The 27,911-nt window shown below is 39.9% G+C and overlaps 1 protein-coding gene across 2 annotated transcripts in view; it reads right to left on the bottom strand.

The window, feature by feature from the left end:
- The window catches only part of SSBP2 (single stranded DNA binding protein 2), a 137,495-nt gene that overhangs the window by 73,064 nt on the left and 36,520 nt on the right, over nt 1-27,911 (bottom strand). For both annotated transcript variants that reach the window (XM_030968366.1, XM_030968368.1), the window contains exons 3-4: nt 26,950-27,011; nt 25,216-25,300 (exon numbers count right to left, since the gene is read on the bottom strand). In XM_030968366.1, coding sequence (XP_030824226.1) covers nt 25,216-25,300; nt 26,950-27,011 — 147 coding nt within the window. The remainder of the gene's footprint in view (nt 1-25,215; nt 25,301-26,949; nt 27,012-27,911) is intronic.

The following is a 27,911-nucleotide window of genomic DNA, read 5'->3' as shown; positions in this document are numbered from 1 at the left end:
GGGAAACATTGCCCCCTTTTTTAGAAAGGGTGGAAAGGAGGACCCTGGGACCCTGCCCTGTCAGCCTCCCTCTGTGCTGGGAAGGTCCTGGACAGCCCCTCCTGGAAGCTCTACTGAGGTGGAGAGGACAGGAGGGGACTTGGGACACGGCCTCACCATGGGCCAGCCCTGCCTGACCAAGCCTGTGTGTCACCATGATATTTTCTGAAAAATCCTCTTTGCCCAGGATTTTCTCCTGGAAAGCTGAGAAGCCTCAGAGAGGAATGAAAACAGTAATTATCTGATTGCTGTTCCTGTGTTTGCTGCTTTGGAATGTGGCTTGGACATTGCTTACCAACAGGTGAATGTTTGATTGGTTCCATGTGAATTGTTTTAATTTAATGACCAATCATGGTCCTGCTGTGTCAAGGCTCTGAGGAGTCAAGGGTTTTTCTTTATCATTCTTGCTAAAGCGTTTTGATGTATCCTCTCTCTTTCTTTAATATAGTTTTAGTATAGCATTCTTTAATATAATATAATAACATAAAATAATAAATCAGCCTTCTGAGAACATGGAGTCAAATTCTCATCTTCACCTCATCCTGGGCACCTCACAAACACCACACTTGTGGCCTTCTCTGATGGGGTGGCTCCTTCAGTGGACAAGGGAGGGCTGCAGATGGCATTTACCTGGACTGCTGCAAAGCCTTTGGCACAGACCCCCACAACATCCTGCTCCCTGCATTGGACAGAGATGGATTTGGCTGCTGTGTGGATTAGGAATTGGCTGGATGGGCACATCCACAGGGGACTGGGAAAAAAGTCAAAATCCTGATGGACACCAGTGACCAGTGATGTCCCTCAGGGGTCTGCGCTGGCACCAGTGATATTTAATATCAGTGATGCAGACAGAGGCATCCAGGCACCCCAGATGGTGACACCGAGCTCCGTGTGCAGGGACAGGATGGCATCCAGAGGGACCTGGACATCCCAGGAGTGGCCCATAGAGATCTCAGAAGGTTTAACCAAGCCAGGGCTGGTGCTGAGACCCTGGCACAGGGTGCCCAGAGCAGCTGGGGCTGCCCCTGCATCCCTGTCAGGGCCCAAGGCCAGGCTGGGCACTGGGACAGGGGAAGGTGTCCCTGCCATGGCTGGGATGGCACTGGGTGGGCTTTAAATCCCCTTCCCACCCCAACCACTTGGTGTGTGATTCTGTGATTCTATTTTACATAACAACAGTATATAAAGTCTAGTGAAATAGCTACTTGTTTCTCAAAGATAGGACACAAAACACAAAATTATGCTGCTTATGTTCTTCTTGGGAAAAAAACACCCAAACAAACAAACCCCAAAAACTAAAATTACTGTACAATGGGTAAAGCAACAGCAAAAATTCCTGCTATAAAATGCTGGTGAACTAATGTACTTAAGCTCATACTGAATTACATTTTCCTATAAATGATCCAAACATCAATACTCAGAGATATTTGCTTTCTCTTCACTCTCACTTGCATCACCTCATGTTTATTCTTGAAGAGACTCTGTCTTGAAGATACTGTCTGCAGTTGCCTTAAATATTACTTTATACAAGGGATTTTGTGCATTAATACTGCCTGAAAGAAAAACCAAAAAAGTCCTTTCACTGTCTAGAAATTTCACAATTTCTTTCCCACCAAAAGACATCTGCAAGTATCAAATAAAAAAGAGTATTTTAAAATGTAAAAATATCTTAAACTAAGGACACTTTGATGTGAAAACAAAGTGATCAGACACTACTTTGGATAGTGAAGAAAAGTGTCCTCTTCACAGGAGTGCTGCTGCACAGGAGTAATGGAATGACTGAAAATATTTCTGTATTTTATCTTTTTAGAAGACAGATTTCAAGAGGCATCAGCTGACAGAGCAAGCAACTCATCAATGAAGGGTTAAATGAAAAACTGTGTCACAGCAAAGCTATAAAATTTGTTTTCTTACATTAAAAATGAATCTTATGCTAAGATTATTTAACCCTGCCCCGGTTCAGAAGGTTTCCACGCCTTCTGTGAGTTCGGGCTCTGCACTGAAGAGCTTTCCATGGTGTGTACACAGAAACCCTGAGCACACCCCAGCCCTCCAACAGCAATAATTTAATGATCTGAGCCACCACCAGCAACAGGCACTGCATGCACAGTTTCGAGAACATTAACCTCCTCCCTCACCATTCAAAATCCAATTACCCACCCAGCCTATGAGCATCACAATTACTCTTCATTTAAAAAAAAATCAGTAGCATCTAATATTAAAAATCTAGCTCATTGTGCAATTATTTCTCATAACAAATGTACCTTTTGAAATAATTGTTCAGAATCCTTTCTGGAAAGCAATCCCAAACCAAAGCTGGTTCTGTGTGGCCCAAAAAGCACTTTTATCCTAGGAATATGGGCAAGAGGTTGGAAAGAAGAAAACCTCTGGTGGTTGCAGTGAACATTATTGCACACAGAAGCCAGATGAGGCCCTAACACACAATTTTCATGATGAGTTTATAAAATTTTCCATACTGATTCCCACTGTTTATTATGCAAGCCTTACACAAGCTTATTTTCCTGTGTTATCATAAATAAATTGAAACTGAGAGATATGGTGGTTTTTTATAACTAAGGAGAGAACTTCCTCAAACTGCAGTTTCAGAAATACTTTATGCAAAAAGAAAGTGAAAAAAAAAATCTCACAAATACAACATGAGAATGTTAAATACAAGAGGTTTGTGTGAGAAAAACTGGTTAGTTTGAGCCTTGGATTTACAAATCACATGTACAATTAAGCAGTGTTTTTTACAGATGGTGTATTTTGTCAAACTTTCAAACAATTATTTTCTGCACATATTAATTTATATAGCAATTATATTATTATATATAAGCAGGATTAAACATTTCAGTGGCAGGAGTGCAAACCAAACAGCAGTATGCCAACAATTAGAACACTTCACTAAGCTCTGGAAATAGTGGAATTTTTCAAGGACAATTCTAAGAAGTGTGTAAGATGCTGAACCACACAAGTTCTGAACGGAATATTTATGATACTCAACACCCACTTCCTAACAGAGATTGTTTAAAATTATTCCATCTGTGGATACAGGCACTCAAACAGATGAAAATCTTTGATCATAAAAGGGCTCACCAACCTTACTGGAGCATCACAAGATCCAATAGCCAGAGGTTACAGTTATATTGTTAAAACTGAGAATTATTCAGCATTTAAGTGTCGTTTCCAAGAAGTCAGGATTATGAAACACAGAACTCACTCAACAAAAGAGGTTGTGGGCTTAATATTGCCTGGCAGTTGTTCAGGTAAGTCTTTTTGTAATGTTCCTACCCACTTTGAGAAAAAATTTTCTGCTGTGCCCAGAGCCCCACTTTCTCACTTCTTTCCTTCTTTTGCCCCAGGGAGAAAGAAGATGCTTCCTCTGCCCCAGGGTGCTTGGAACAGTTGTGACCCTGTGTGGTGGCACCAGTCAGGGCAAAATACCCTCCCCAGTGAACCTGCATTGCTCCAGACCCTCTCCCCTATGGTTAAACCTGTTCTGTGCTGCACTTCAGCAGTTGGTCCTGACTTTTAAAGAACAGACTGCTTATTTTCCAGGCTGTTTTTGATAAACTTAGACAATTTGTTTAGTCCTCTTTTCCCTTCTCATTTTCCCTTGAACACTCCTTGCTGAAATTTACATTCTTTACTATTCACCTCAAGAAAATATTTCAGAATTCCCTGTCCTTTTTCCTTTGAAGAGCATTTTTCACTTTTCTAGTTAAGCATCCAATCTTACCTGTCCTTGCTGTTCAGTGCAACACTGACCTTTAAGAAACTGTTGGTTTTTCTCAGACCATGCCTCCACTAGACCTTTTTAGCTTTCAACCTCAGTGTCTGTCTGATTAACTATCTGATTTTACTTCCTCTAAAGCTTAGTCTCCTCTGTGTTGCCTCTTGGTTCTCTATCTCCCCCTAGGATGTTGAATTTAATTATACTGTAATTATTATTAAACTGGTTGCTCAGCCATTCCATCTGAAATTAACTTCAGTTAGGTATTTAATATTAAATTGAGAATAATGTTGGCTCTCCAACTAACTGTTCTGGATAAGTTCTTTAATGTGCTGAAAAAACATACCTGAAATTTTGTGCTATTCACCCACTTATTCCAAACTGAAGTCCTCCATTATTGTAACAATTTAGACAAGATTGCACAGACTCTCCATCCCTCTCTGCTGGCACACCAGTATCCTTTCTTTGGCTCATGTCTGAATTATGCAGTTTATTTAGCTTCTTTCACTCGGGAATGGAACTCTGAGAGGCTCTAAATCTGCCAGCTGACAGTGGCTGTGTAAAGAAATAAGTGAAACTTGAATAAAATAAGCATTACTTGAGCTATAGACTGACTGCCACTCCTCACTTCTCACTTCCACACACAAATACACAGCACATCTGAAAATATGCCCCAAAACATCTATAGTCTATTTAACCTTTGCCTGCATGTGCTAATAAATTTCAGACTGTCTTAAGGCTTTTTTTTTAATTTGCAATGAGCTCTCCATGCCTATTATCACCTACCATTTGCAGTTTGATAAAAAAAAGACCCAGGCAAATCATAATGGATGATGGGGGAGTTTGTATAAATAAAAAGGACGTAATTTTTACGACAGGTAATTAATGCTTTAAACAGAGACAGGAGATCTGAGAAAAGGACAGTTATGCCCAGTTTACAGATAAGAACCTGAGGCAGAGAAATTATCTTCATAGAGAATTCTGCCTCAGAGGTGGGCATTTTCCTCAGTCCTCCCCACCTGACTCCCATGTGGAGATAAAGATGTGTAAGACAAGGTTATCCTTTCCTTCTGCATTGTAAGGGAAGGAATAAAAGGAAACCACTTGAAGTCCTCCCTCTACCTCTGAACCAGCTGATGGAAAAGGAGTTAATCAAAATACACAAAACCTGAAAACCACACTCAACAACTTCTGAGTGCTCTCTTTTATGGCTTTTAACATTTACTATTTTGCCATTTCAAGAACTTACTGAAATTCTTATACCCAGACTACTTGAAAAGACCAGGAACAACATTCACTGTCTGTGTTTACTGTCTGAACTTATTCCCACATTCTTTGATTAAATAAACGTTCTAAGTGCAATCATACCTGTTCTTTATTCTGTATGGTTCCTGACAAATATAATTTCTGCAATATATGAAACACAGTGATTCTGATACTTAAAAGTCTGATGGTGAATTATGAAAGAAATCAGTCACACACACCAAAGAGGCTGACTTTGAAACTGGAAAATTCTGTGTCATTGGCAATGCCAGGAATAGCTTCCCAGAGGACTTTTAAAATTCCTGTATAATCTGGCTTTATCACTGCTTTTTCTTCTGCAGCAGAACAATAATTAGAATTATATTCGAATAAACAGAAGTTTACTTCCCTCTCCAGTGTAGCAACAGAAAACTTTTGTTGCTAGTGAGGTGGGTCTCTCATTTGGAGAGCAAAGAGACAGAAAGCAATGCCTGCAGCGTAGGAAAATCTAAAAATCTCTCAGCTAAAATACATCGATAATAAGATATTACCTGAGATCTAATCTTCCAGAGCTGAACCTGTGGGCAAGAGCTCACTTTCAGGCTGTATCATGGCTAACTGAAAAGGTTATAGCTGTGTTCAAACAATCTTCTCTACCATCATCATCATCATCATCATCATCATCATCATCATCATCATCATCATCATCATCATTATTATTATTATTATTATTATTATAACTATTATTATGATGTTTGGATTTTCTATTATGGAGTCCCCATTTCACTCAGACAAGATCTTCCAAATCTACATGGAGAGGGCAACAGCTCTTTTTTTTCAATGATGCTGAGTGGAAAATATTTTCTCCTTTGTTTATTCTATTTTTCCTGTGCTGTACACGAGGATGAACATCCAGAGTATTAAAATAACTCAATCATTGTTTTAAAAAACAAACATGTGCACCCAAGGGGAATAATCCTTCCTGAATTTCTTCCTCAGATCTACCCAGATCCAATTCAGAGAACTCTTTTTCTCTTACAGATGAGAGAGGAAGGGATGCACACGCTCTTGCTTCTTCATGTTTAAGGTTTTCTTTTTAATTTCTCTTTGATATTTCAAACTCTGTGACGAGTTTCAACTATAAACTCTAAAAAATACACTTCTCTTTTCTCAGCAAGGGGGGTTACTCTTCCTGCTGGGAAGGGCAGAAAACAAGCTAATAATGTTAAGGTTTTGTGGAACTTCTCCAAAGTTTGGGATGCATTGAAGCTGCACTTGAACAGGGACATTAAGGGCTGGTTGCTTGGAGGTCTGCACCCTTGGGAGATAAGGGATCACCTCACTTCCTCTGCACAGAATAGGTATAAAAGTGGCAGAATTAGTACAAAAAGTGGCAGGCAAAGACTTAGAGGGGGGAAAAGGAGAAAACTAGTTTTTCCTTCTATAGTCAGAGCAATGGATTCATAGCCAGGACATTTGCAGCTGCAAAGAATGAACTGAGAGAAAACTGCAGAATGCAAATGCAATCCATTTCAGGGGAAAAAACCCTTATACATTTAATAGCGACGTTTATATTCTATAATGTTGTTAATGACACTAGCATGACTTTCCTGAGAAATAAGACTACTTGACAGTTTTCAGATAAGTTTCTAAACTTTGAACAGATATCAATATAAAATTCCAAATCAATCCCATTACCATATTTGAACCCACAGCACACACCACTGAACTGGTAAGCAAGTTCCTTACACAAAAAAACATACTAAGGAACAGCTACATTTCTTCAAACTCAAGTTACATTGGTATTTGGTAATTTGGTGATTTTTTTCCAAAAACTTACTAACATAATAGGGCACGTTTTTGACACCTCTGATCTATTTTAATTCAGCTTCCTGGTTTAAACATTTTCCATGTACAATTTTTGGTCATAAGGTCTCATTCACTGTCCAGCCTAAGATGTGGCTGCCCCTGGATCCCTGGCAGTGCCCAAGGCCAGGTTGGACACTGGGGCTGGGAGCACCTGGGACAGTGGGAGGTGTCCCTGCCATGGCAGGCGTGGCTTTGAGGTACCTCCCACCCCAACATTCCAGAATTCTGTGATTCTAAGGAGTTGCAACATTAAACTCCAAAAAATCTCCGTTTGAGGAGAATGGGTTTTTCCTCCCCATTTACTACCTATGACATTTACATCACTTACAAAGCCTGAATATTTGACACTAACAGATCTATGAATATCTGAAAAAATAAATTCGCTTCTGCAAAAACTGAAAATGGTCTGTACTCCTTTGGTTTAAATATAAACAGAGATTTTATTACTTACAATTATGTGCAATGGCTTTGGTCTTGCTATTGATTTATTTGGTAACTGATATGTATGAAGGAAAGAGCAAAATGAGTATTTTTCTAAAGAGTGATGTGAGGGAAGGTAGAAGTCTCTGTACAAGGCTTTTCCCCAGGGTACAGAGGGGCAGCAGCTGATGTGGAACAGATCCTACTTAGATGGGAAATTCTGGGAAGAGAGGTTGTCCAAGCTCTGCAAGTCAAGACATCCTTGTGTCATGTTAAGACCAAAATTATTTTTTGTTCTGCCAGATATAATGAGGACTACATTGCACCGAACTGAACATATTCTTCTTAATGACTCCAAGCAGGACTGCTTCTGAAGAAATCCCCAACTGGTCTTCCCGAGACAAGGCAAAAATAATTACAATGTCTCAGATAAATACCCTGAATATTTCAGCTACCAGAACATCCAAGACTACAAACAGAAGGATGCAGAGAAACAGGACAAATGAAGAAAGAGAAAATACTGACCACCACACAGACAGGCAGCAGACAAACCATTAACAGTGCATTTCCCTAACTTTTAATGTATAAAAAATACTGAAAACAAACAAAAACCCCAATCAAGACATTAAAGTTAAGTTCAAGGATTTATCTGGAGAATGGTAACAAGTGAAGCCTGAGAATATTGAGAGAGCTTCTCTTTAACAGAAAACAAAAAGCACAAGACTGGAATGATAGATTTAAATCTATGCAGGAAGGGCAAAAATAGTATTATGGCAGGTTATTAACTTTTTATTGGTAACTGCTAAGTGTAGAGTGTGATCTCTTAAGCACAGAATCAACAACCAGCAGTGGAAAGTGCAAGGAAAGTAAGTACCAAGTTAGAGGCAGGACTTCTATAGAGGTGCTCTATTTTTGGGGTATTCTATATTTGGGGTGCTACAGCAACCCCAAATTTTTGAGGGCCTGAAAAAAGCACAACTCTGTGATGAATATATTGGCCAAGTACAGAGACAATAATTTCAGATCTACAGAAAGACTTGCATGAAAAAGTATATATATTGTGACTGGGAAATACCTGCAGATCTCAAAGGATTCCTGGCTATGGTAAGAACAAGGGAAAGGAGATAAAAAGTTTAAAAAGACTGAGGGCCAGGCAGTCAAAGAAAAAAATAGGAATCTTAATGATCCCAATCTCCTCAAAAGGAAAGGTGCAAGAGAAAGGCTAGGATACTGATTTTGAGAAAATAAATTTTTAAAGATGTGAATAGATAGAGTTATGAAGACAGGAGCTGTGTTTGTGTTTGGAAATGACCTAAGAGTGAATATACCCAGAGGAAAAGGGGCAGAAGATGAGAGAGGCTAAAAGGTGAGAAAAAGTCACTGTAGGAAACAATGTAGGAACATCTGGCAAGTCAGGAGGTGAACAGACAGCCAAGCCATCAATGGCACTGAAGGAAGCACAGGATGAACGAAGTCAAGAATGGATCAGATTTTTCATGTGAATAAAACAGGTGAAGTCTGAGTTGGAGAAGGTCTCTCATGCCTGTGAAGGAGAGGTGCCCCAAACACACACAGTGAGAGGTGAAAACCTGATGACAGACAGTGATGTGGCTCAAGGAAAAGGAAATCAGAATTTTTTGTGTGTGTGTATGTGCGTGCGTGTTCTTATAGAAAAGAAGGATTAAAAGTTATAAATCAGGAGGGAATAGCAATTAATAAGAGAAAGGGGAAGAACTATGCAAAGAATGCAAGAGAAGGAAGCTGAACAACTGCAACAAGCAGCAGGAGAGCTACAACCCCTTCCTGAACCTGTGGCAGAACAAAACTGAGCAGGGAGAGAGGAGAAGGCAGACCAAAAGAGGGGAAAGGTCACACTGAGTGTGACTGTGCTGTGATTTTATTATTTGTAAGACATCAGTGAAATCATACAGAGAGAAGGATGGGGAGGGCGACGGACAAGAGTTCAGCAGGGATCCAGGGGAGAGAGAGCCAAGGAAGCTGTTGGGGAATGTGGAGATGTGAAGCTGCTGGGTGCAGGGATGGCAGAGCTGGAGAGAGAGAGAGAGAGAGAGAGGAGCTGGATCTGTGTCCAGAGGAAGCGGGGCTGGCCGCAGGATTTCCGCAGGGATCCGGCGCTGCCGCAGCCCGCGGGAGGAAGCGGATGCTGGGAGCCTGCCAGGGACAGCAGTTGGTAGGGGGGAAAAAAAAGAGAGGACAGCACAGTTTACCCAAGAGCTCTGTTCAAATATGTGGTTAGAGGAGGACAAACCTAGGAGTCAGAGCAAACAGGGTGAGGACCTGCAGTGTTTGCTCCTGCAGAGCTGGGCTGGCTAGGGATTTCAGGTCTTGCTGTCAGACAGCACAGGGGGGGGAAGCAAATGATGGATGTGCAAGCTGAAAACCACAATGTTAATTACCTTAAAATATCAATTATCTCCAGAAAATCTCCCCTTTGATCTGGGGAATCCCAGTTTCTCAGTGGTATAAACACACAGAGCTGGAGGCTCCTGAGCTATTCCTGCACATCTGAGCCACCTTGATCTAGAAGTGGTTTTGATCCCACACTCAAAACCACAAGTTCTCAACTAGAACAGAGAATTTTCCATGTTCAGCTTCACATTCCAGCAGGTCAACATTCAAGCAGTTCCTGTTCCCATCCACCACACAGTTGAAGGCTTAAATACCCTCTTCCTCCTCCTCCTTCAGTCTCTGTGAGAAGCAGCAGTATTAATTCTGGAACATGGGATTGCTTTCAGCACCAGTGCTGCTGAAAGATATGGGTGGGCCTGACATTATTTCACCAACGGAAAACTGAAATTAAGGACAGTTCTGTTGTGAGACATATGGATTATAATGCCTGCATTCATCAGATATATTTATATATGTATGTTTCTATATCTCGCAGACATAATTTCAGCTTCACTGCAGTGCAATCCAGCAATAAATACTATTTTTATTTGGGACCAAAAAAAAACTTTTAAAAATAAGAAAAGGTTCCCTAAAGCTACCTAAAAAAATTACTTATTAAATAATCACCTGGGAAATTCAACTCCAGGTGCAACAACACTGATTTTTTTAAAGGGCTCCATACATTACCCTGGGGAAAATATTATCTTGGGTCTTGATCAGTTATTCTGGGAGTTTAAATTGCAGGTTTTTTAAGCACTCCAAATCCTAAACAACCTTGCAGCAGACTTTCCAAATATCCAATAAAGTGGCAGTGAAGCAGCAGACTTACAAATCAGGACCTGACAATTTAGGTCCTTGTTCTTTCCCCAGTCCTCCTGAAATTAGCAGGAGGAAATCAGATTTTGCTGGAGAGCAATGAATTTACAAATTTTCATGTATTAGACTTCATGCTGGGAGCAGTGTTTGAGGACCATGTACAGACACAGTGCAACTTAATACGGAAAAAGGGGTTTTATACTAATCAGCAAATGAAAGCTTGCTTCCAGCACACCAGTACAAAAGTACCACAGCACATGAATTACTCAACACAATTCAGCATTTCACTTTGCATCTACAAAAATAAAAGTACTACAGTGACACAGCGTGTGCTGATTGCATATCTTCAGAAATAAAAGGGAAAGAAAACCCCACTGGAAAAACTGAAATACAGAAAAGAATGTCTGCTACTTTAGGCAGCAGATTTAACTTTCTGGATATAATAACGAACTCTTAATTTTGCGGGTGCTGCTTAATTAAAAATCTACCAAGAAGATCACAGATACAAGCAATATTGGGTGGTTTTGATCAATATCTAGTGCAGCAATTAAAATAATAGCCTTTTCCACAGTTTGACACTGGATAGGGGGCCCATTTCTAAATTTCTTCCATTCCATAACAAGTTCTGACTTCAGTAGCTGCTTCAGTACAAAAACCCCTTGACAATATTAAGCTGCAAACTGCTGAGCAACTGGAACAAAGAATATTGACAGCACTGCTTGGGTCCCCAAAGAGAACATTTAGAAACCAAGTAACTGGAAATGAGACTTGAACCAATTCTATGGTTCATCAAACATCTGCAATAATATTTGATTCTAGTGCAGTTACAAGGAGTGAATTGGAATGTCTGTCAAGATGGGATTAAAAATTAAAGCAGAGGCCTTGGCTTGTCAAGAATTCATGTTGTTAAGGAAAAAAAAAAGGAGAACCATGTATTTTAAAAGCAAAATCACCGATCAGTGGAGGATAACCACCACAATGTGTGGGTTGAAAAAGGGAGAAAATGTGTGTATTTTGTCAAGGCTGATAGCTAGTCTGGTCTGACATTTCAGCATGCTTGAAAGCAACTTGAGACTTTTTTGACTGTTCTTATAAAGATACAAGTGGTTTGTTACATCACAAAACTGTATGATGGGGTATCTGCCTGCACATAGCAAAGCTGACATGAAATAAAAACATCAACTGACTTACCTTAACACAGCTCCACAGAAGTCAGGACTGAGCTCTCAAACAAAGGGACATAAAGCACAGGTGTGGAATGGTGAGTTATGCAAGGAAAACACAGCTAAAAGAAGAATCTGTGCCTTGGGTTATTTACCACAGACAGAGGCGTTTAGAATGGTCACCTCATCTGTGTGAATATTGTCTAAGTTTAAAATATTTATTAATATTATCTTATTTTAAAATAATAATAATTAAAAAGTAGTAGTTTAAATAATGTTTTTCCTGATCTATAAAGGAAGTCGTGATGTTTCAGTACTTCATGGGAGTGGGGGGAAGGTGTGACCAAAAGCAACTCCCATAACTTGTGCCCATTAGTTAAATCAGAATTACAGCTCAATTCTGGCAATTTGTGCAGAACCAATTAACCAGTATGAAAATGCCTTTTTATGTAGCAGCCAAATGCCTGTTAGAGTTTGTAAGCCACAGCATTACCAGGAGCAGTAGGTTCAAAACCTCCTTCTCCTTCAGACTAAGGAAATGCCCCCAAATGCAAGAAGCACTCCAATTTCAGATAAAATTATGGGAAAAACTTGAGGAGGCTCTAGGACACATCCTCTGTGTCATGAAAAGAAACTTGTAAGAAACTCTTGTATTTTTAATTCTTTAAATATGTTTGGAGTTTTCCAGGTTTAATTCACTATAGGTTGGTCTCTGGAAAACAGGACAAATCATCAATGGCACTTTAAAAACATTGTCCTGTGACTGTTTTTGCTTTTGTACTGACCTTCACTCTGTTTCATGGCCAGCTCTATTAATTATAATAATTCACAAAGAGTCTAGAATAGCAAGTATTTCTGCACTACTCCTACCCTCATGTAATGTAATTTCTAAATCAGCACCAGTAAGGGTTTCCTAAGCCTTTTTATTTCCACAGAAATCACACTTTAGGATTAACAACTCTAACAGCATTTTGTGTTTTGGTGCATCTGAAGTTTCCCTGAAGACAGCCAGAGGAACCAAATGTCACCACCATGACTTCAAAAAAAATAAAATAAAGTTTAGAAGCCCCACGATGAAATAAAGCACCAAGCAATGGCATAAGAGTTAAAATGTTCAAGGAAATGTATTGTCCACAAGACAAAAATGGACACATTATACTTCTGCAGCTCCACCAGCCCCATGGGTTTGCCTACTGAGCAAAAGTGCAACACAGAAATTACTACCAAAAAAAGGCAATTCTAACTTACAGAATTCTTCTCCTATTTAGGCATTGGTTATGCAGAAGTGCTTACACCACCACAAACAATAATTCAGTTTCTGCTACCAGGCAATATCTTAACAACTGCAGCATTTTCCAGGCAGTGTTTAATAAAGCTGGAACACATTTTCTGAGGTGGCTTCTAGTCACTAATAAATCTAGAATGTAAATGCATGTTTACTTCTTGAAATATTTCCTTTGACCTCAACCTAAAATTCTGAAAATTGTGAGCAATCTAATTTGAATTGCTGTGTTTTACTGTAACTTTTCTAAACTGAGAAGCTCCTGACAAAACCAGGATACACCACCTCTTTTATGTGACTGGTTACAGAGTTTAGTTAATCCAATATCAGGCCTGTATTAAAAAAAAAAGGCTCTTAGTTAGGAAAAGAGATTATTACTACAGATAAATACCCTAACTCAGCCTCTTGAACAGGCAGCTTGATTTATGGCAGCTGGAGCACCTCTGGAGTTCATCTCATGTCAGGAACAGCTGCTGCAGACTCCACATTTTTGTGTTAAAAAAATAAAAGAAGGAAAGAAAAAAAGAACCACCAACAGGGTGGTGGTTAACATGTACCAGTAGCTAAAATGTGAGCAGGCATAGCTGAGATTTAATTCATGATGTCAGAATCATCAGAACACAAATTACTACCTGTTTCAGCTCCTGCTCTCATTAAATATGTTTTTAAGGCACAGAACAAACGCAGAGGTTTTACCACCTTTCAAACCTTATACCTGATGTTAATAATGTTAACAGGGCCATTTCCAGTTGACACTATTAACAAATCATCACTGCTTCGCAGTTGGGTAGTGGGAAAATTGAGAAGAAAGAAGAAAATAAGCATACCAAGGTGATAATTTTTTCTCTTATATTTTTTTAAGTCAGAGGCTGCTCAAAAGTGAAAAATACACTGTTTCTTGAGAGCTTTCTAACCCAGAAGCATGAACTAACCAAAAAATTGTCACTGACAAACACTGCAGAGACTGAGGTGGTGTCTGAGAGACTCTTCTGGAAGGATGTGAAAGTCCTGCACAACAAAATTTGTGTGTCTGTGTGGGACAGAGGGACAGCACAGCTGAACACAGGTACTGAATAGAAAACAACCTCCATAAAGCTCCCGTTCTGTCACTAGATAGCTTGAGAGGTGCTTGAGCGCCACAGCAGCATCACTGAGACATTTCATGGACAGATATATTGGAAAGACAACTCAGCTACAACTGCTGAAGTTTAGGAAAACATAAAGCAACCAAAAATAGGCTTTTAAAAAGAATCTTAAACTACAGGTTACCCTTTGTAAACCTATTACCCATATTGCACCAAAATGGAAAGTTACATGTGTTTGTGTGTTCTAGTGGCAACACAAAAAAGTAGATTTATTAATGATCAATGTTCAAGAACTACCCCTGTGGGGTGAAACAGCATCTGGTAACAGGGTAGAACAAGAAAAAACTATTAAAGCCCTCTTCTGCAATCACCCTCTTGGATACCTTAGCCTTCAATACCATTTTCTTGTGCTAATTTGGAATTCAGGAAACTGAATAGAAGCAATGTCAGCTTTACTGAGGAAATTTCTCTCTTTTGGCACCTAATTATTTTCCACCATTCACTCAGACCATGTTTTGTAAATAATCAGGGTAAAAAAGATTTTTTTTTCAATAATGAAAGCTTAGTTCCTTCTACAATTTAAGGAACATGATTTAGGGAACAGGACCTTCAACAAAACCCTTAACACACTATTGTGCTGCAACAATAAATAACAATATCCATCTTGTTCCAGGAAGAAGAAATCCTGCACATTATCAGGATAAGACAGCAAGGATGTCAAGTAGCTACACTTTTTCCTATTAAGAGGAAATCTAACACATGTTCTCCATATAGCAATGGGAGGACAGCAGCTGGAGCAATAAAAATAAAGCAATTGGAAGTGGGATTCATACAACACCTTGTGTATACAGTGTAACACAAAATTATGAAAATACAGGGAAAATAAATAAAATACCACAAATTAGATCACAAGATGGAGCAAAAAGCTTTTTGCAGGGATATCTAAGGGTTGTCCAGCAGCCACTCTTTAACAATTTTGTCCTTGTAAGCAGAAAATTTGAGATTTTCTTCACAATAGAGATAACTGGAAAAGGGTGTCTTTGCTTCAAATACATAGAAAAAATCCAGATGAAATAAATTAATAGTTTTGGTACAGAGAAGTACCTCTAAAACTGAACAGTAAACAGGAATGACCCACTGCATTTGTACTGCTTTCTGTGACCCTGCTACTGCAAACATGTGTGACTCTAATCAGAGTATTCACACATAAAATGCTACTCAACCATGAAATTGTTTGCCAGGCGAGGGCCAGAGTCCCTGATCTTGCAGTTGGACCTGTCCAGGCAGATCCCAACATCTGTGCACAGCTGGGACCAAGCCAACGGGGTCAGGCTCCACGGGGACTCACTGCCTGCCTTTACAAATCTCACTGAAATCCTACTCATGTAAAACTGATTTATTAAGTGAAATGTCACACTCAACTCTATGCATATGCACAGTCTGTGCATTTTTCTGCCACTCTTTTAACAGAAAAGAGATTAAAATTCACCTCAGGGGTTAAATTATTCCTTTAATTATCTACTACTTAAGATCTCAGTACATTTCAGACTAAAATTTAGGTTTGTAATATGGAAATCAGATCTGAAAGCAGAACTGGAAAATGTTTTCCAGATCCTTTATGTCTCAGAACATAATATTTATTATCTATCTTATAGAGAACTTTGTCTTCCACTTCCTATGTCAGAGGAAACCAGACCTCTTCTGGTGTGAATTATGCACAGAACTACTGTCTTGGGTAAATGAGCCTCTGATGGGTTACAGACTGCTGCATCTGAATTTTGTTACAGGTATCCTCCCTTAGTGGCATAAATCCAGTCTGTGGATGTTGCTGTGACAGCACTTTGAAGATGTACACTGAAGTTAAGGAGGGGTCACAATAAAACAGGCTACAAGGACAAAGTGCAGTGCAGACTTTCACCTTAAGTCAAGGTAATTTTTTTTTTCTCTTTGATTATGCCACAACCTCCATTTTTCTCTGGAGGGGAGATGATGGAGATGAAATGCTGTACTTCATCTATCTGTATGCACTACAGGTTTACTGTTTTCAGTGGTTATGTTTAGAACGCAGAGATCTCAAAATAAGAAACAAGATTTCCAAGCTTTCCTCTAAATGTATCTCAGTCTCCAGAGCTGCACATTTCTTCCCAAGCACCACATCCTGTGCAGGCCCAAGGAAACACAAGTGCCTGTAGCACCCAGGCCTTAATTCTGCAGAAAATTCAAAAAGACCATTATCTGCTCCCTGTGACTCATGTTATGTAATGTGCATCTCATATTTAGTGTGGTGTTTGGATGTGACAGTTCTAGTCAGCCATGGATATCCGTGTTCCCTCCAGAGGCCTCCCTGCCTTTCCTCCTCATTACTTCACTTTTCACCACCTCTCATAAGGCATTTGTTGTTCAGCTGTTCTTATTAGGAGCCGCACGTCTCCTGCAATTTGTGATCTTCAGGATTCATCCTTCATCATATTAGAGAGCAGATGGAAGTTGTAAGTCCTTGGATTTTCCAGAAATGTGCTAAGCAAGTCTGAAATGAGTCACTTAGATGTATTAACGGAGCAGTCAAGCTGATAACAAAACCTGTGTTTGGCATATTGTGCAGACATAAGACTCTCACTTTCACCTTTGCTTTCCATGAGGCTAAAGAAGATTGCATTCAGATGAACTGCTCCAGCCTGGGCAAACAGGAAAAGGAAAATGCTTCCCATCAGTGCCGCTGTGCTTAACCTGGTGTAGACAAAGGCATGGCCACACACCAGAGGCAGCTCTGCTGTTGCCTTTTTCCCAAACTGGAAATGAAACTCAGGGTAATTTTAGTAAGCAGGTGTTATACAAGTAGATTTCTATTAGGAGGCCTTCAGGGGCAGTTATGGAAAGATGTCTACACAAGCCCACCCCAAAGGGGTGAGTACATTTTATAGGTGCCAGGAAATCAGTGTAATTGATAAAAGCACCAATTAGGAGGACAAATGCAATTCCCCACCCCCAGGTCCAGCCCCTTCTCTTGGCACTGGCTGCACTTTGCCCATGAAATTATCTCCAAGGGCTGCTCTCAACCTTGGGAGCCAGGAAAGAGCCAAGACAGCACAGGGCCTTTGTACTCCTGGGGCTTGCAGCTCTGGAATTTTTCTTTTTGTTAGGGAAAGGCCATGGAAAATTACTGGGAAAACCAGTTGCTAATACAATAAGCTACAGAGCTACAAAAAAATGTGCAAAGAATACAGAGAGCATAGAACAGAAAAAAGTGGCATCAGTGCAGAGCCACAAAATACCCTTGTCCTCAGCCCAAGGAGATCTGACCAGCTGAAGTGGGACTGTGCAAACCCTGAACCGTAAACAGCAGCAGGGACCCTCTGTGGAGGATGAACCATCAAGAGGAAGAGCACGAGGGGGAGGAAGAGTCAGCAGAGGGAGCGGGCCCGGGCAAGGCTGAACCCAGCACTTGCTCCCTATTGATCCAGTGTTTGTGCTCTGTTGATGTAAGGCATTATGTACAATCAGTGTTAAATATTAATGCCAGAAAATGTCCAGCTCTAAATTCAGAGTTAGTCCATTTAACATTCCCAGTGTTACTAAGCTACAACTTGACCTCCTTTAGTGATGTTCTGGAGTTCTGTAAGAACATATTGTGTGCACTCTGCCATGAGTAAGGATGATCTGTATGTCAACAGTGACAAAGAAAATGTTTTTAAAATACAACTACTAAAACAAAAGTTTGGAAACAGGACATTTCTCAATGCTACTTAAACTTACAGTAGACTGTATCTCTCAATATTAAAGGTGAAATAAATTCAAAATAAGTGAGGATTCTACAACTTTTGATGCAATGTCTAAAATCCAGAAGGTTTGCACTTCTTTATATTGAATTATTTGAAAATTAAATACATCCTATGAAGTGTGTATATGCATAAGAGCTTTCATTTGTAAAAGAAAAAATATCCTCTCTCCTCTGAAACCTTGATTTTAAGTTCACTCCAAATGGTAAAGTTTAAAATTTAAACTGCAATACAGCTTTCACTATGGTAGCATAAATAATCCATTCGAACAAATGAAAAAATTAAAATTTGAATGAGCAGAGTTCATTCAATTGCAAGCTATTTCACACAGGATACATTTAACAACATTACTCTAAGAAATGGCAGCAATTGAAAGTTCTTCATCAGGACAACCACACAGGAAAAGAAACTGCAGTACCCTGGGACTTCCATTGAACTGGTCAGAAATTTCCTGTGGAGCCCTCTTCCAGGCAATGACACATCACATCTTTAGAACAGAAGGACCTCAGCTTTATTTTAATTATAAAGAAAGCCCTTGACTTCAGAATGCAGAAAAATGAATCCATGGAGACACCTGTCATGAACTAAAGTATCTAGTAAGTTAACAGTCTGTCTATCCATGTTTAAAAAAAAAAAACCAAAAAACAAACAAACAACAAAAAAAAAAAAAACTTACAACCAGATTTAACCTGTATTTTTGAAAAAAATTAAGCTACTCTAGAAGGCTGTGGAGCAGCCTGAGCATTCCAGCCACTTTCCTCTGCCTTTCAGCCTCTACCTCATCCTGTGAATTCCACATTATCTCTTCAACCACTCACTTCTCCCTTAACTTCCTGTGCCTTCACATCCCCCTCCTGTCCTCCAAGCAAAAGAAAACCAAATTTTGTCCCCTTTCATGGATTTGGAATGGTTCTACATACAGTGTACATAAATGGTTTTGGTGCTCCACTCTAAATAAATACTATTTTTCACACAGAATGTTCCCAAAGCCTGCCCTCATTAAAACGGCTGTTATCTCCCATTGTTTTCAATGAGAGTTAAGCTAAAATGGTTGTTAGAGAAGAGGAAAAAGAAAGAAATGTGTCCACTGCCTCCCTCTGGGAACCATGAAAGAGGAGCTAAATTACCTTTGGGGAAATGGTGGTTCCTTATCCTGTCTGAGGCTTCCACTGAGCTAAAACTAATTAACTATTTTACTTCCAAATTCCAAGGAAATTAAATATTCACTCAAAGAAGAGCAATTGGAATTTTGGGGAGGAAATTCTGCTTGTGCTCTCTGAAACAAGTGGCTGAATTCTCACATTAAAAGAGAAGCAATGCACAAAATTACCTGGGAAATTACCTCTATAAAGAGAAAAATTATGTTGGCTGTAAGAAGCAACACATTTCTGTATCAGAGCTTACAATTAACACTTGTGACACAGAGCAGTTCAAATCCAACCATTATATTTTCTACTAATTTATAGGAAGGAATGATGAAGAAGGATGGTATGAGCAGTACAAGCACATCTTCCCCTTCACGAAAATGTAAGAACAAGAATTCAACTGGGGAATTTCTTAGCAGGAAACAGGAAATTAATCCTAATTTTCCTGCAAAAAGAGTCTCTGCAATCCAAGGGGAGTACCAGTTGCTCAACTTTGAAAAATTTCTGGTGAGCCAAAAGAAGTTTCATACTCTTGGAGATCCAGCGCAATATTCTGATATTCACTCAAAAACACCTGATGCCCGGTAATGTTGTTTGCAGGCTTTGGGAGCTGGAGCATGCTTTTAGCTAATCCTTTCCACACTATTAATGAACAGCTACTGAACAATAAGGAGATGGGAGACTGAGGCAGCCCAGCTCGCCTGTGTAAAATCTATGTAAGACCCTCAGGTGGTGGGGACCTGTCCTCCCCAAAACTCCCAGTGAGCACTGCAGATAAAACAGTGTCCTACACCAAGGACAAGAATCCTAAACATTTATCCACTTTTCACATTTACTGCATTTTTGGCTGCCCACACGAGAAAGTCAAGGATGCACCACCTTGGGAGATTACACCAAACAGTATTCTGCAAAAAATACAGTTTGTTAATTGTTTAGTGTTGTGCAATCTTTAACCATGTGGATTTACTTAATGTGTTTAGGTATGGAATTTCAAAGCAAAAGCAAATTCTTTGTTTTCTCCTGGTTTCCATATCTAAGAACACATTTTACTGCACATATACGTGAACACTGTGAGGCATGATGTCCACAGAATGAAAAGAGAAGCAAAGAAAGCCACTTCATTCAAAATTAAATATGAGTGCTACTTACACAAAAAGAAAGAATACAATTTTAACAATGAATGTATGAGAGGAAATTCTTTTCACTTCCCTATTAACTACAAAAAGAATGCTACAGCCACTTGAAAAATTTCTTCCACTTTTAAGAAATAACCTGTTCTCTACCTAGACACAGGAACTATGTTACAGAGTAGACAAATCAATTGTCTGAAGAACATATTCTGAGGGTGAAATCACTGACTTAGTGATGATCAGTAAATATGCAAAGGGCCTTCCAGAACTTTGTGCAACTCAGGTAAGGAACTAACAGGTAACTCAGATCTGCAGCATTGCCTCTGGAACAAAAGCCCTTGCCCTCCCATCCTTCTATGGGAGGATAAGGATGGTGGGGAGTTTTTTTCCTTAATTTCTGTTTTAAGCCAAAGGAGTTTAAAATGCATTCTCCACAGAAACTGACAGCTGGAAACCAGACCTAGAATTCCATTTTCAGCAATAAAGCTAGAAGCAAGAGCTGCCCTAGCTAGGCTGCCTGCAGAAGGTCGCAGTAGCAAGGGATGGGTCAGGCAATCAAGAATGAAAACAAGTTCTTTCACCCCTGATGCACAAAAGGCAGAGAATGGGGGACAGCAGTTTAATGAAACCAGAAACAAAACAGTTCTTTTGGGAGAACTGTCTCACAGGCTTTTCATGGTAATCTGTAGTCCAAAATAGACATAAAAGTATTCAAAACTCCTCAAATACTGAGTATTGATATGATTCGTTAAGGAGACTTGGGGCATTTAGGGTGTGCAAGTGCCTCTTAGTTCTACTGAAGGGAGATGGGTGCAGAGAATAAAGTAGTAATTTCTCTCCCCATAAAACATAGAAATAAATGCAGAGACCCAACTTTTCTGAAGAGAAGTGCACACAGATTGAGCAGCCACCTCAAATGTCCAAACACTCTGCTCAGTAACTTCTAGGAAAATTCTATTTCTCTACTTATGACCTTTAAAAGGAATAATCTGGACATAAGCAATGACAGCATTGTCTTTGGTACACCCTACAACCCTCTGTCACAGAGCTCAGCACTGAACTGCGCCAACAGGGCAGAGGGGATGCGGGCCCAGCTCATTTCAGTCTCTGGAGCAAGGAGTGTGTCTCTGGCTTGTTACCCTGTGCATTACCTGGAATTCTTCTGGCAGAAACAAACACAAACCAGATACCTTTGCCCATAGCAGAAGTGATCTTTCAAGAGCTGGGGAGAATTAATCAAACCTTAACTGGAAAATAATCAAGATTTTAATACAGCTACATGTGAGAAACAGCGTATCCCTTCTTTGCACCAGCGCCACACGGAAAAACTTCCACTGTCAGGAGTGTGAGATAATAGGAGCACAGAAATTTCTGGAGAGTAAAAATATCTTAACTGCTATGTACAGAAATCATCTTGTAAGGAAGGATTTTCAGGTACCACCCCTTTCAAACCCAGAGATGGGGATGAATGGCCAGGCCTGAGGAAGAGCAGGATGGTCATTTGTGGCCATCAGAAGATGGGGTACTGCTAAAAATCCAGTTTTTATTTCCCCTTTTGGACACAGTTTTCAGCTTGGAAAGAAGTGGAAAGAGTTGCATGTTGGAACTTGCTTCTCTCAGCAGAAGATCTCAAAATGTGGAAAAATGAGCTCTTAACTAGAGAGGTGAAGGAATCTCCTCAGGACATCGTGAAGAAACACAAACCATTCTACACTGAAGACTGAATTTTGCCTCAGACCATCCATGTACATGATTTCTCACAAGACTTCAAAGTGTGCAGAAGTTTTCCTCCAGGAAAAAGTAAAGTAACAGGTACCTGGAAAAAAATCACGGGGATTTTTCTACTTCAAATGAAGCTACTCCTACTGAAATGCCTGCAGTATTAACAGGCTGGGTGACAAGCAACAGTTTTCTTTCCTGAGTCGCCTGAAACAATTTCCAATTCTACATGATATATCTTAAAACTTCCAGGCCAGGAGCTATCTCCCTGATCCAGCACATGCACATTCATGACATGCATCTTTTCAAGCCTAAAAAAATAAAAATGTACGTAATCAGTTCAGAACCCTGTTCACTCAGAAGGAAACATATCCAGTGGCAAATCTTGACAGAAAATAAACATAAAATCCATTTTAAATACAGGGGAGCTGCAAATACCTAAACTCAGGATGAGCATGGAATATCTTCTCTATAAAGCCAGAATTGGGCTTTACTTTTCTATTCAGTGGACTTTTAGTAAGATGAGCATTGTACTGCTACAAGCCACAACACACTGTCTGAGGGGGAAGAGAAATCAAACAGCACTGATCTTACAGTTGCATTTCAGATAATGTAAAGCTTGTAAGTAAACTTGAAGAAACTCGGTCTTTATGTGCAGTCATTTCATGAGTCAACCTGTGTGTTCCTGCCTGACTCGCAGCTATGTCGAGTGAGGCAGCAATATTTCCAAATCATTAAATCATCTGCAAGTGCTTTCCTCCTCCATCAAGCATTCCTAAGCCTTTCTCTCTCCACAAAAGCAAAGACAAGATTATTTCCTCTCCAAACACAGCCCACTCAGCTACAGCTGCCATGTCTGCAGCAGCCAGACCACGCACCCCTTCAGCAGGAACAGTTTTTCTTAGGTCAAGTGGAACACATGCCTAATAAAAAATTCTGAATTTCTCGCATGAATTAATAAACAAGCCTTCTGTACTGTTTTGTACGTACAATAACAGTTTTCAGATACGACAGCACAGCTACAAATGCTCTGCTACTTGACCTGCAATGTAGCAGCAGAGTTTTGATTTACCAGCCCTGGCAGCCTCGGCAGGAGGGAGAATCCAGCAGCAGCTTCTGATGATTCCCACTGATGGTGGGATTTTGACCTCTCCACAGTCAATGGCAAGACACTGTGTGGATCAGGATTTCACTCAGTGCGTGTTCATCTTCCTCTGCTGTGAGATCTCCTTGGCTATATCCTAATACCTTGTTCTTTGACATGAGCTTACAATGCTATCTTAAAATACCAGACACAAAAACCATGATGAAGACTGTCCTAAGCAAAATCTAAGTGATAACAAGGAGCATGGTGAGTCTTGTGAGGGATTAAATGAATTTATCCCAACTGTGACAAAAACAATGCAGAGCTTTTCCTGCCACCTTAAAAGATTGAATTGGTTTTACAAACACGAGGCAAAATAATTTCTGAAGTAAATTAAATTGTTTCTGAAATAAATGTTCATCCTGTCTTGATGTGCAAACAGAATCATACCATGATTTTATCTTTTCTTCATCAAGCATGACTTTATACAATAAGTTAAATATTCAATCACAGAATTGCAGGACACACCAAACTCACAGTTTCTCACTTTTCTTGAATTATGACAATACACATCATAAATGAGCAATAAGGCCATGTAATATTCCAAGGCCTGTAGAAATGCTAATGGAACATGCTAAAGGAGGTTTCTAACTACTTTGATTCACCTACTCAAATTCCTAGTATACCTCTAAATTTAGACTCAATAGTGGACTTACTGATCAGTTAAACTCTGCTGAGCTTAAAGGTTTGTGGACTCCTTTTAGACTCCAAATACTTTTTCACTGAAAATTTCCTCTTGCTGATAGTTCTGTTTCACAATTTTGTTTCATAACAATATTTACATTTTTTGGATTTTTGGCTTTTGTTACATACACTTAATTTTGAGAACACAATGTCCCCCACTGAAGTCAACTGTTGTGCTTTGGATCTGCCCAGATTTAAATCTCTAATGTCATTCCTCACAGTCTTACACTATTCCTGTAAAACAACTGCTCCTTCAGTGGGGAATTAAACCTTCCTCGAATAATAAGGAAACAAAATACTAAGTAGCTAATACTGATAGCTAAGTCTTTTCTTTTTCCAACAACTTTTTATTTACAACAGATTAGGACAAAATGACCACAACTATTGTGCTTGCAAGAGATACCTCATTTTAATTTGAGGAATGTACCTTACTAAGTTGGCTGACCTTAACAACTCTGTGGGTACAAAATGTCCTTAAAACTTTGTTCCTCTCTCTGATAATTATTTCTTTCATTAATTATGTGTAGTGGTCAGCGTAGCCTGGACATGACTGTGCAACACTGTCCAAGCTCCTTAACCAGTCACCCTCACAATTTAATCCCCACTACAGGGTGTTAAAGAGACATTGGTGAAAGATGCTGGACATCTCTGACTGTGCGGATGGTGCATTCAGAGTCTAAGGTGGTGTTTACTGCAAATAAACAACAAGGCAAGGTCACCATTAGCTCACACTTGTAGGGTGCCAAGCCATTACCAGATTTTGACAACAGAAAATGCAAAATGGTCACTTTGCTGAATCATTTCTGTTGTTCTCAAACTGTGTTTATAAGACACTGGGATAGAACAGTTTAATGTCAGTTTTATCCGTAGAAATATTTTTTGGCAGTAATTAGACACTATTTGTGAGACAGACCTGGAAAAGACTCAAGGAAAGAGGTTTCACAGTTGTATTGTGAGAACTACTCTCACTCAAGACTCCCCTGTCGTGTTTCGAACGAAGTCCCAAAGGCAGCAAAACTGTCATGAAACTTCTACCCTTTATTCCTCCTGTTGTCTTTGACCAGCTGATTTTGCATTTAACTTATTTTATGTTGCTTGATGGTTTATTAGGGTGAAAAATCTCCAGGTTATTTCAGGATATAAAAACATAGGAACCACCCCAGTTTCAGCCAGGGTGGTCCTGACAGAAGCCAGAGATCAATTCCATCTACAGAACAGTCTGTTCTTTAGCACAGATATTTGGGCAGGTCACATCCACGTTTCCATCTGTCCTGTGCCTTTGTGACCAGTGTCATGTGTCCATGGCATGAGGGACAGAAGGACACTCTTTATTCTGCATTAACATGTGGAACAGCACCTTGATCTCTGAGACAGCTTCCAGGAGTCACACATATCGTGCTGGCACTTAAAGAATTAGGAACTCCTAAGGTATCCCTAGGAAACTGAGAGTTACATATGAACAACACCTGTGTTTTTGAGCCACTGCAGCGCAGAAATACTTCTCTATCACATTTGTACATGCAATTAATGAAGCCATGGTAAAGACACGCAAAACTTACGTAGTCATGAAAGGCTTTTGCTTCACTTGAGTGCTCACATGTTTCTCGTCTTTCTGGAGCTGCACAGTAGAGATCCCAGAACACGCTGCAAGGGAGAGGTTACAGGGATGGTGAGAGTGTCACTGTGATGCTCATGTGCATTTTATGGCATACACACACCCCACATGGATGTTCCTATACAGAAACGTCACTTTCTCCCCAAAGAATGGGAACACTCCCCTCTAAGGAAGAATTTAGATTTCTAAATCATCTGTGAGGAACAAGCCCTGCCATCTGATCTCTGAGGCAAGCAGTGCTGTACTTCCTTTAACACCACTGTACCACAGACCAAGAATCTGGTGTAACATATATGAATACAACATGTATTACTGTGCATTTAATCTTATCCCTCCAGCAACTGCTCAAATGACTTCCACAAAGCATGGGAAGGAATGAATTCATAATAATATGGAAAGGAAATAAACTGCAGAGAAAACTGGGAATCCTTCCATGGTCAAGGTTCCTGGAATCACAGAACAATTTGGACTGGAAGGATTTTAGAGCCCATCCAGTCTCCAACACTTTTCACTATCCCACGTTACTCTGAGCCCCATCCAGCCTGGCCTTGGGCACTTCCAGGGATGGGGCAGCCACAGCTTCTGTGGACAAATGTCCAGTCCTGTGCTTAAACCAAAGCTCCCTCAGGATTTGGTGCCCGGGCAAGCACAAAAAATGCATGGGCATCTTCTTAGGTCATAAAGAATAAAAGGAAGGGTATTATGGCACAAAATCCCATTGGTCTTCCCCACAAACTCCTTCAACTATAGTTACATACCAATCAGTTCTACCACAAAGTTTCTGGAATGAAACTGTGTCTATGCTAGAATGACTTAATAATATATTTGAATAATAAAATTTGTTGGAGTTTCATAGTGGTTTTTTACTGGTTTAGACTTAATCCCCTATAACTTAATCCAGCACCATAATAGGGATTTATGGACAATTTGAGCACTCTGCTGCAGACAAGCAAAATTAAGGATAATGCAGACACTAGAGATAAAAGGGACATGTTCTTGCCAGGCTTCCATCACACAGCAAGAGCTGTGAAAGAGTGGTCAAAGAAGGATACCCCACTTCCCATGCAGCTGTGCAAATCACTCGGGTTCAAATGGGACCATTTCAAAACCTGTGAATTCTTGTACTTCTGACAGCTGGGCATATTCTCTGCACTTCTGCATTTCTTCAAACACAAGCTTGTTGGATGTACTAAAATAATGAATAAATACCACAGCCACACAGCACTGCCCATGAGCACTCTTCTCCCCTGGGGAATTCTACACACACAGCTGTGGACTGCAGACTGAGCAAGCTCACATCTACACAGAGTCTCTGTACTTACTGTGTTTCTTTCCAAATGCAACTATTTATGATATGAAGAATGACCCCTTAGCTGCAAAATGTGCTGGAAGGTGGTGAAGAAGGAAAGCCAGGCCACCTCCTTTCTTATCAACGCGCTATACACAATTTCTTTTTTTCTGCATCCAATATCCAGTATCTTTTTTCTGTTATTTCCTTTTCTGTATCTAATTTTCTGTATCTAATTTTCTGTTATTTTATTCCCTAACAAGAGAATGCTTCTTAATCCTGATCCTCTTATTTTTTTACTGTGTTCACCTGAATTTCTTGCCTCCAGCAGCTGGAACTGGACATCAATGTTTTCTAAGAAAATCAGAGGAGAAGAAAACTGGTACTTACCACCACCAGGAATGCAAGAATCCTGGGGGCTCCCCCAGTGTGATGTTTTTTTCCCATCTTATCTAAAATAAAATGATAAAAACAGAGGTGTACATTGTGATCATTGTGACTAAAAAACACTACATAATTCAGATAGAAAAAGGATGAGGAAGAGAAGATTCCACAGTGATGAGACACTTTATGGTCATCAATTTGGATGCCCTATTTACTTAATTTTCTATATTTATTGATATAGCTGATACTTTAAATTAGCACCTCTTGTGCTAGGGAAGCATAGTTTAGAATTTTTTTCTTTGGGGTTTTTTTAATTTCTGAATATATTGTGTACTATTTTAAGGTCCAAAATGCATGATTAAAAAAGTGATTATTAAGTACCCTTAAAACCTGCAATCTTTTCCCATTTGCACAGGAGTGATGCTGTGGATTCAGCAGGTGGCACTCTTCCCCCCGCAGCCAGGGCCAGCAGCGTTTTATAATCCTCGAGTGCTTCAGTCACAGGTAATGTGGCAAAAGTGAGGCAGCACCACTGCCATAACCCAGCTCCCACCAGCCAGGGAACAAGTACAGCCACTCTGGCTTGCTCTCCTGCACTGGCAAGCTCTCCTCAACACCTCTGCTGCCTGGGACTTCCTTGCCACCAAGGAAACTGGGTCTGTTTGAGGCTGTTTCCAAAGGAAATGAAGTTTAAGAACTCTCAGCTCCTGAATTCAAACTTTTGTTGTTGATCAGGGAACCCATCAGACAACATCAATCACAGCAACAGCATCTGTTTCTCAGCAAAAACTTCCCAAATGTTGTACCTTAACTATAATCACAAAACACCTTTTCAATGCCAGTTGGTAGCTTGTCCTTATCTCCAAAATTAAATAGTTTGGGCTATCACAAAGCCCACACAACACTGCCTAGAAGAATGTGTCATGTTAGAACTTGGGTGAATCTTTGGTGCACACTTTGCATTGTGT

This window comes from Camarhynchus parvulus, chromosome Z (assembly GCF_901933205.1).
Source record: "Camarhynchus parvulus chromosome Z, STF_HiC, whole genome shotgun sequence".
Taxonomy (NCBI): domain Eukaryota; kingdom Metazoa; phylum Chordata; class Aves; order Passeriformes; family Thraupidae; genus Camarhynchus; species Camarhynchus parvulus.
The sequence above is the reverse complement of the archived record's forward strand: the minus strand, read 5'-3'. Positions and strand labels throughout refer to the sequence as shown.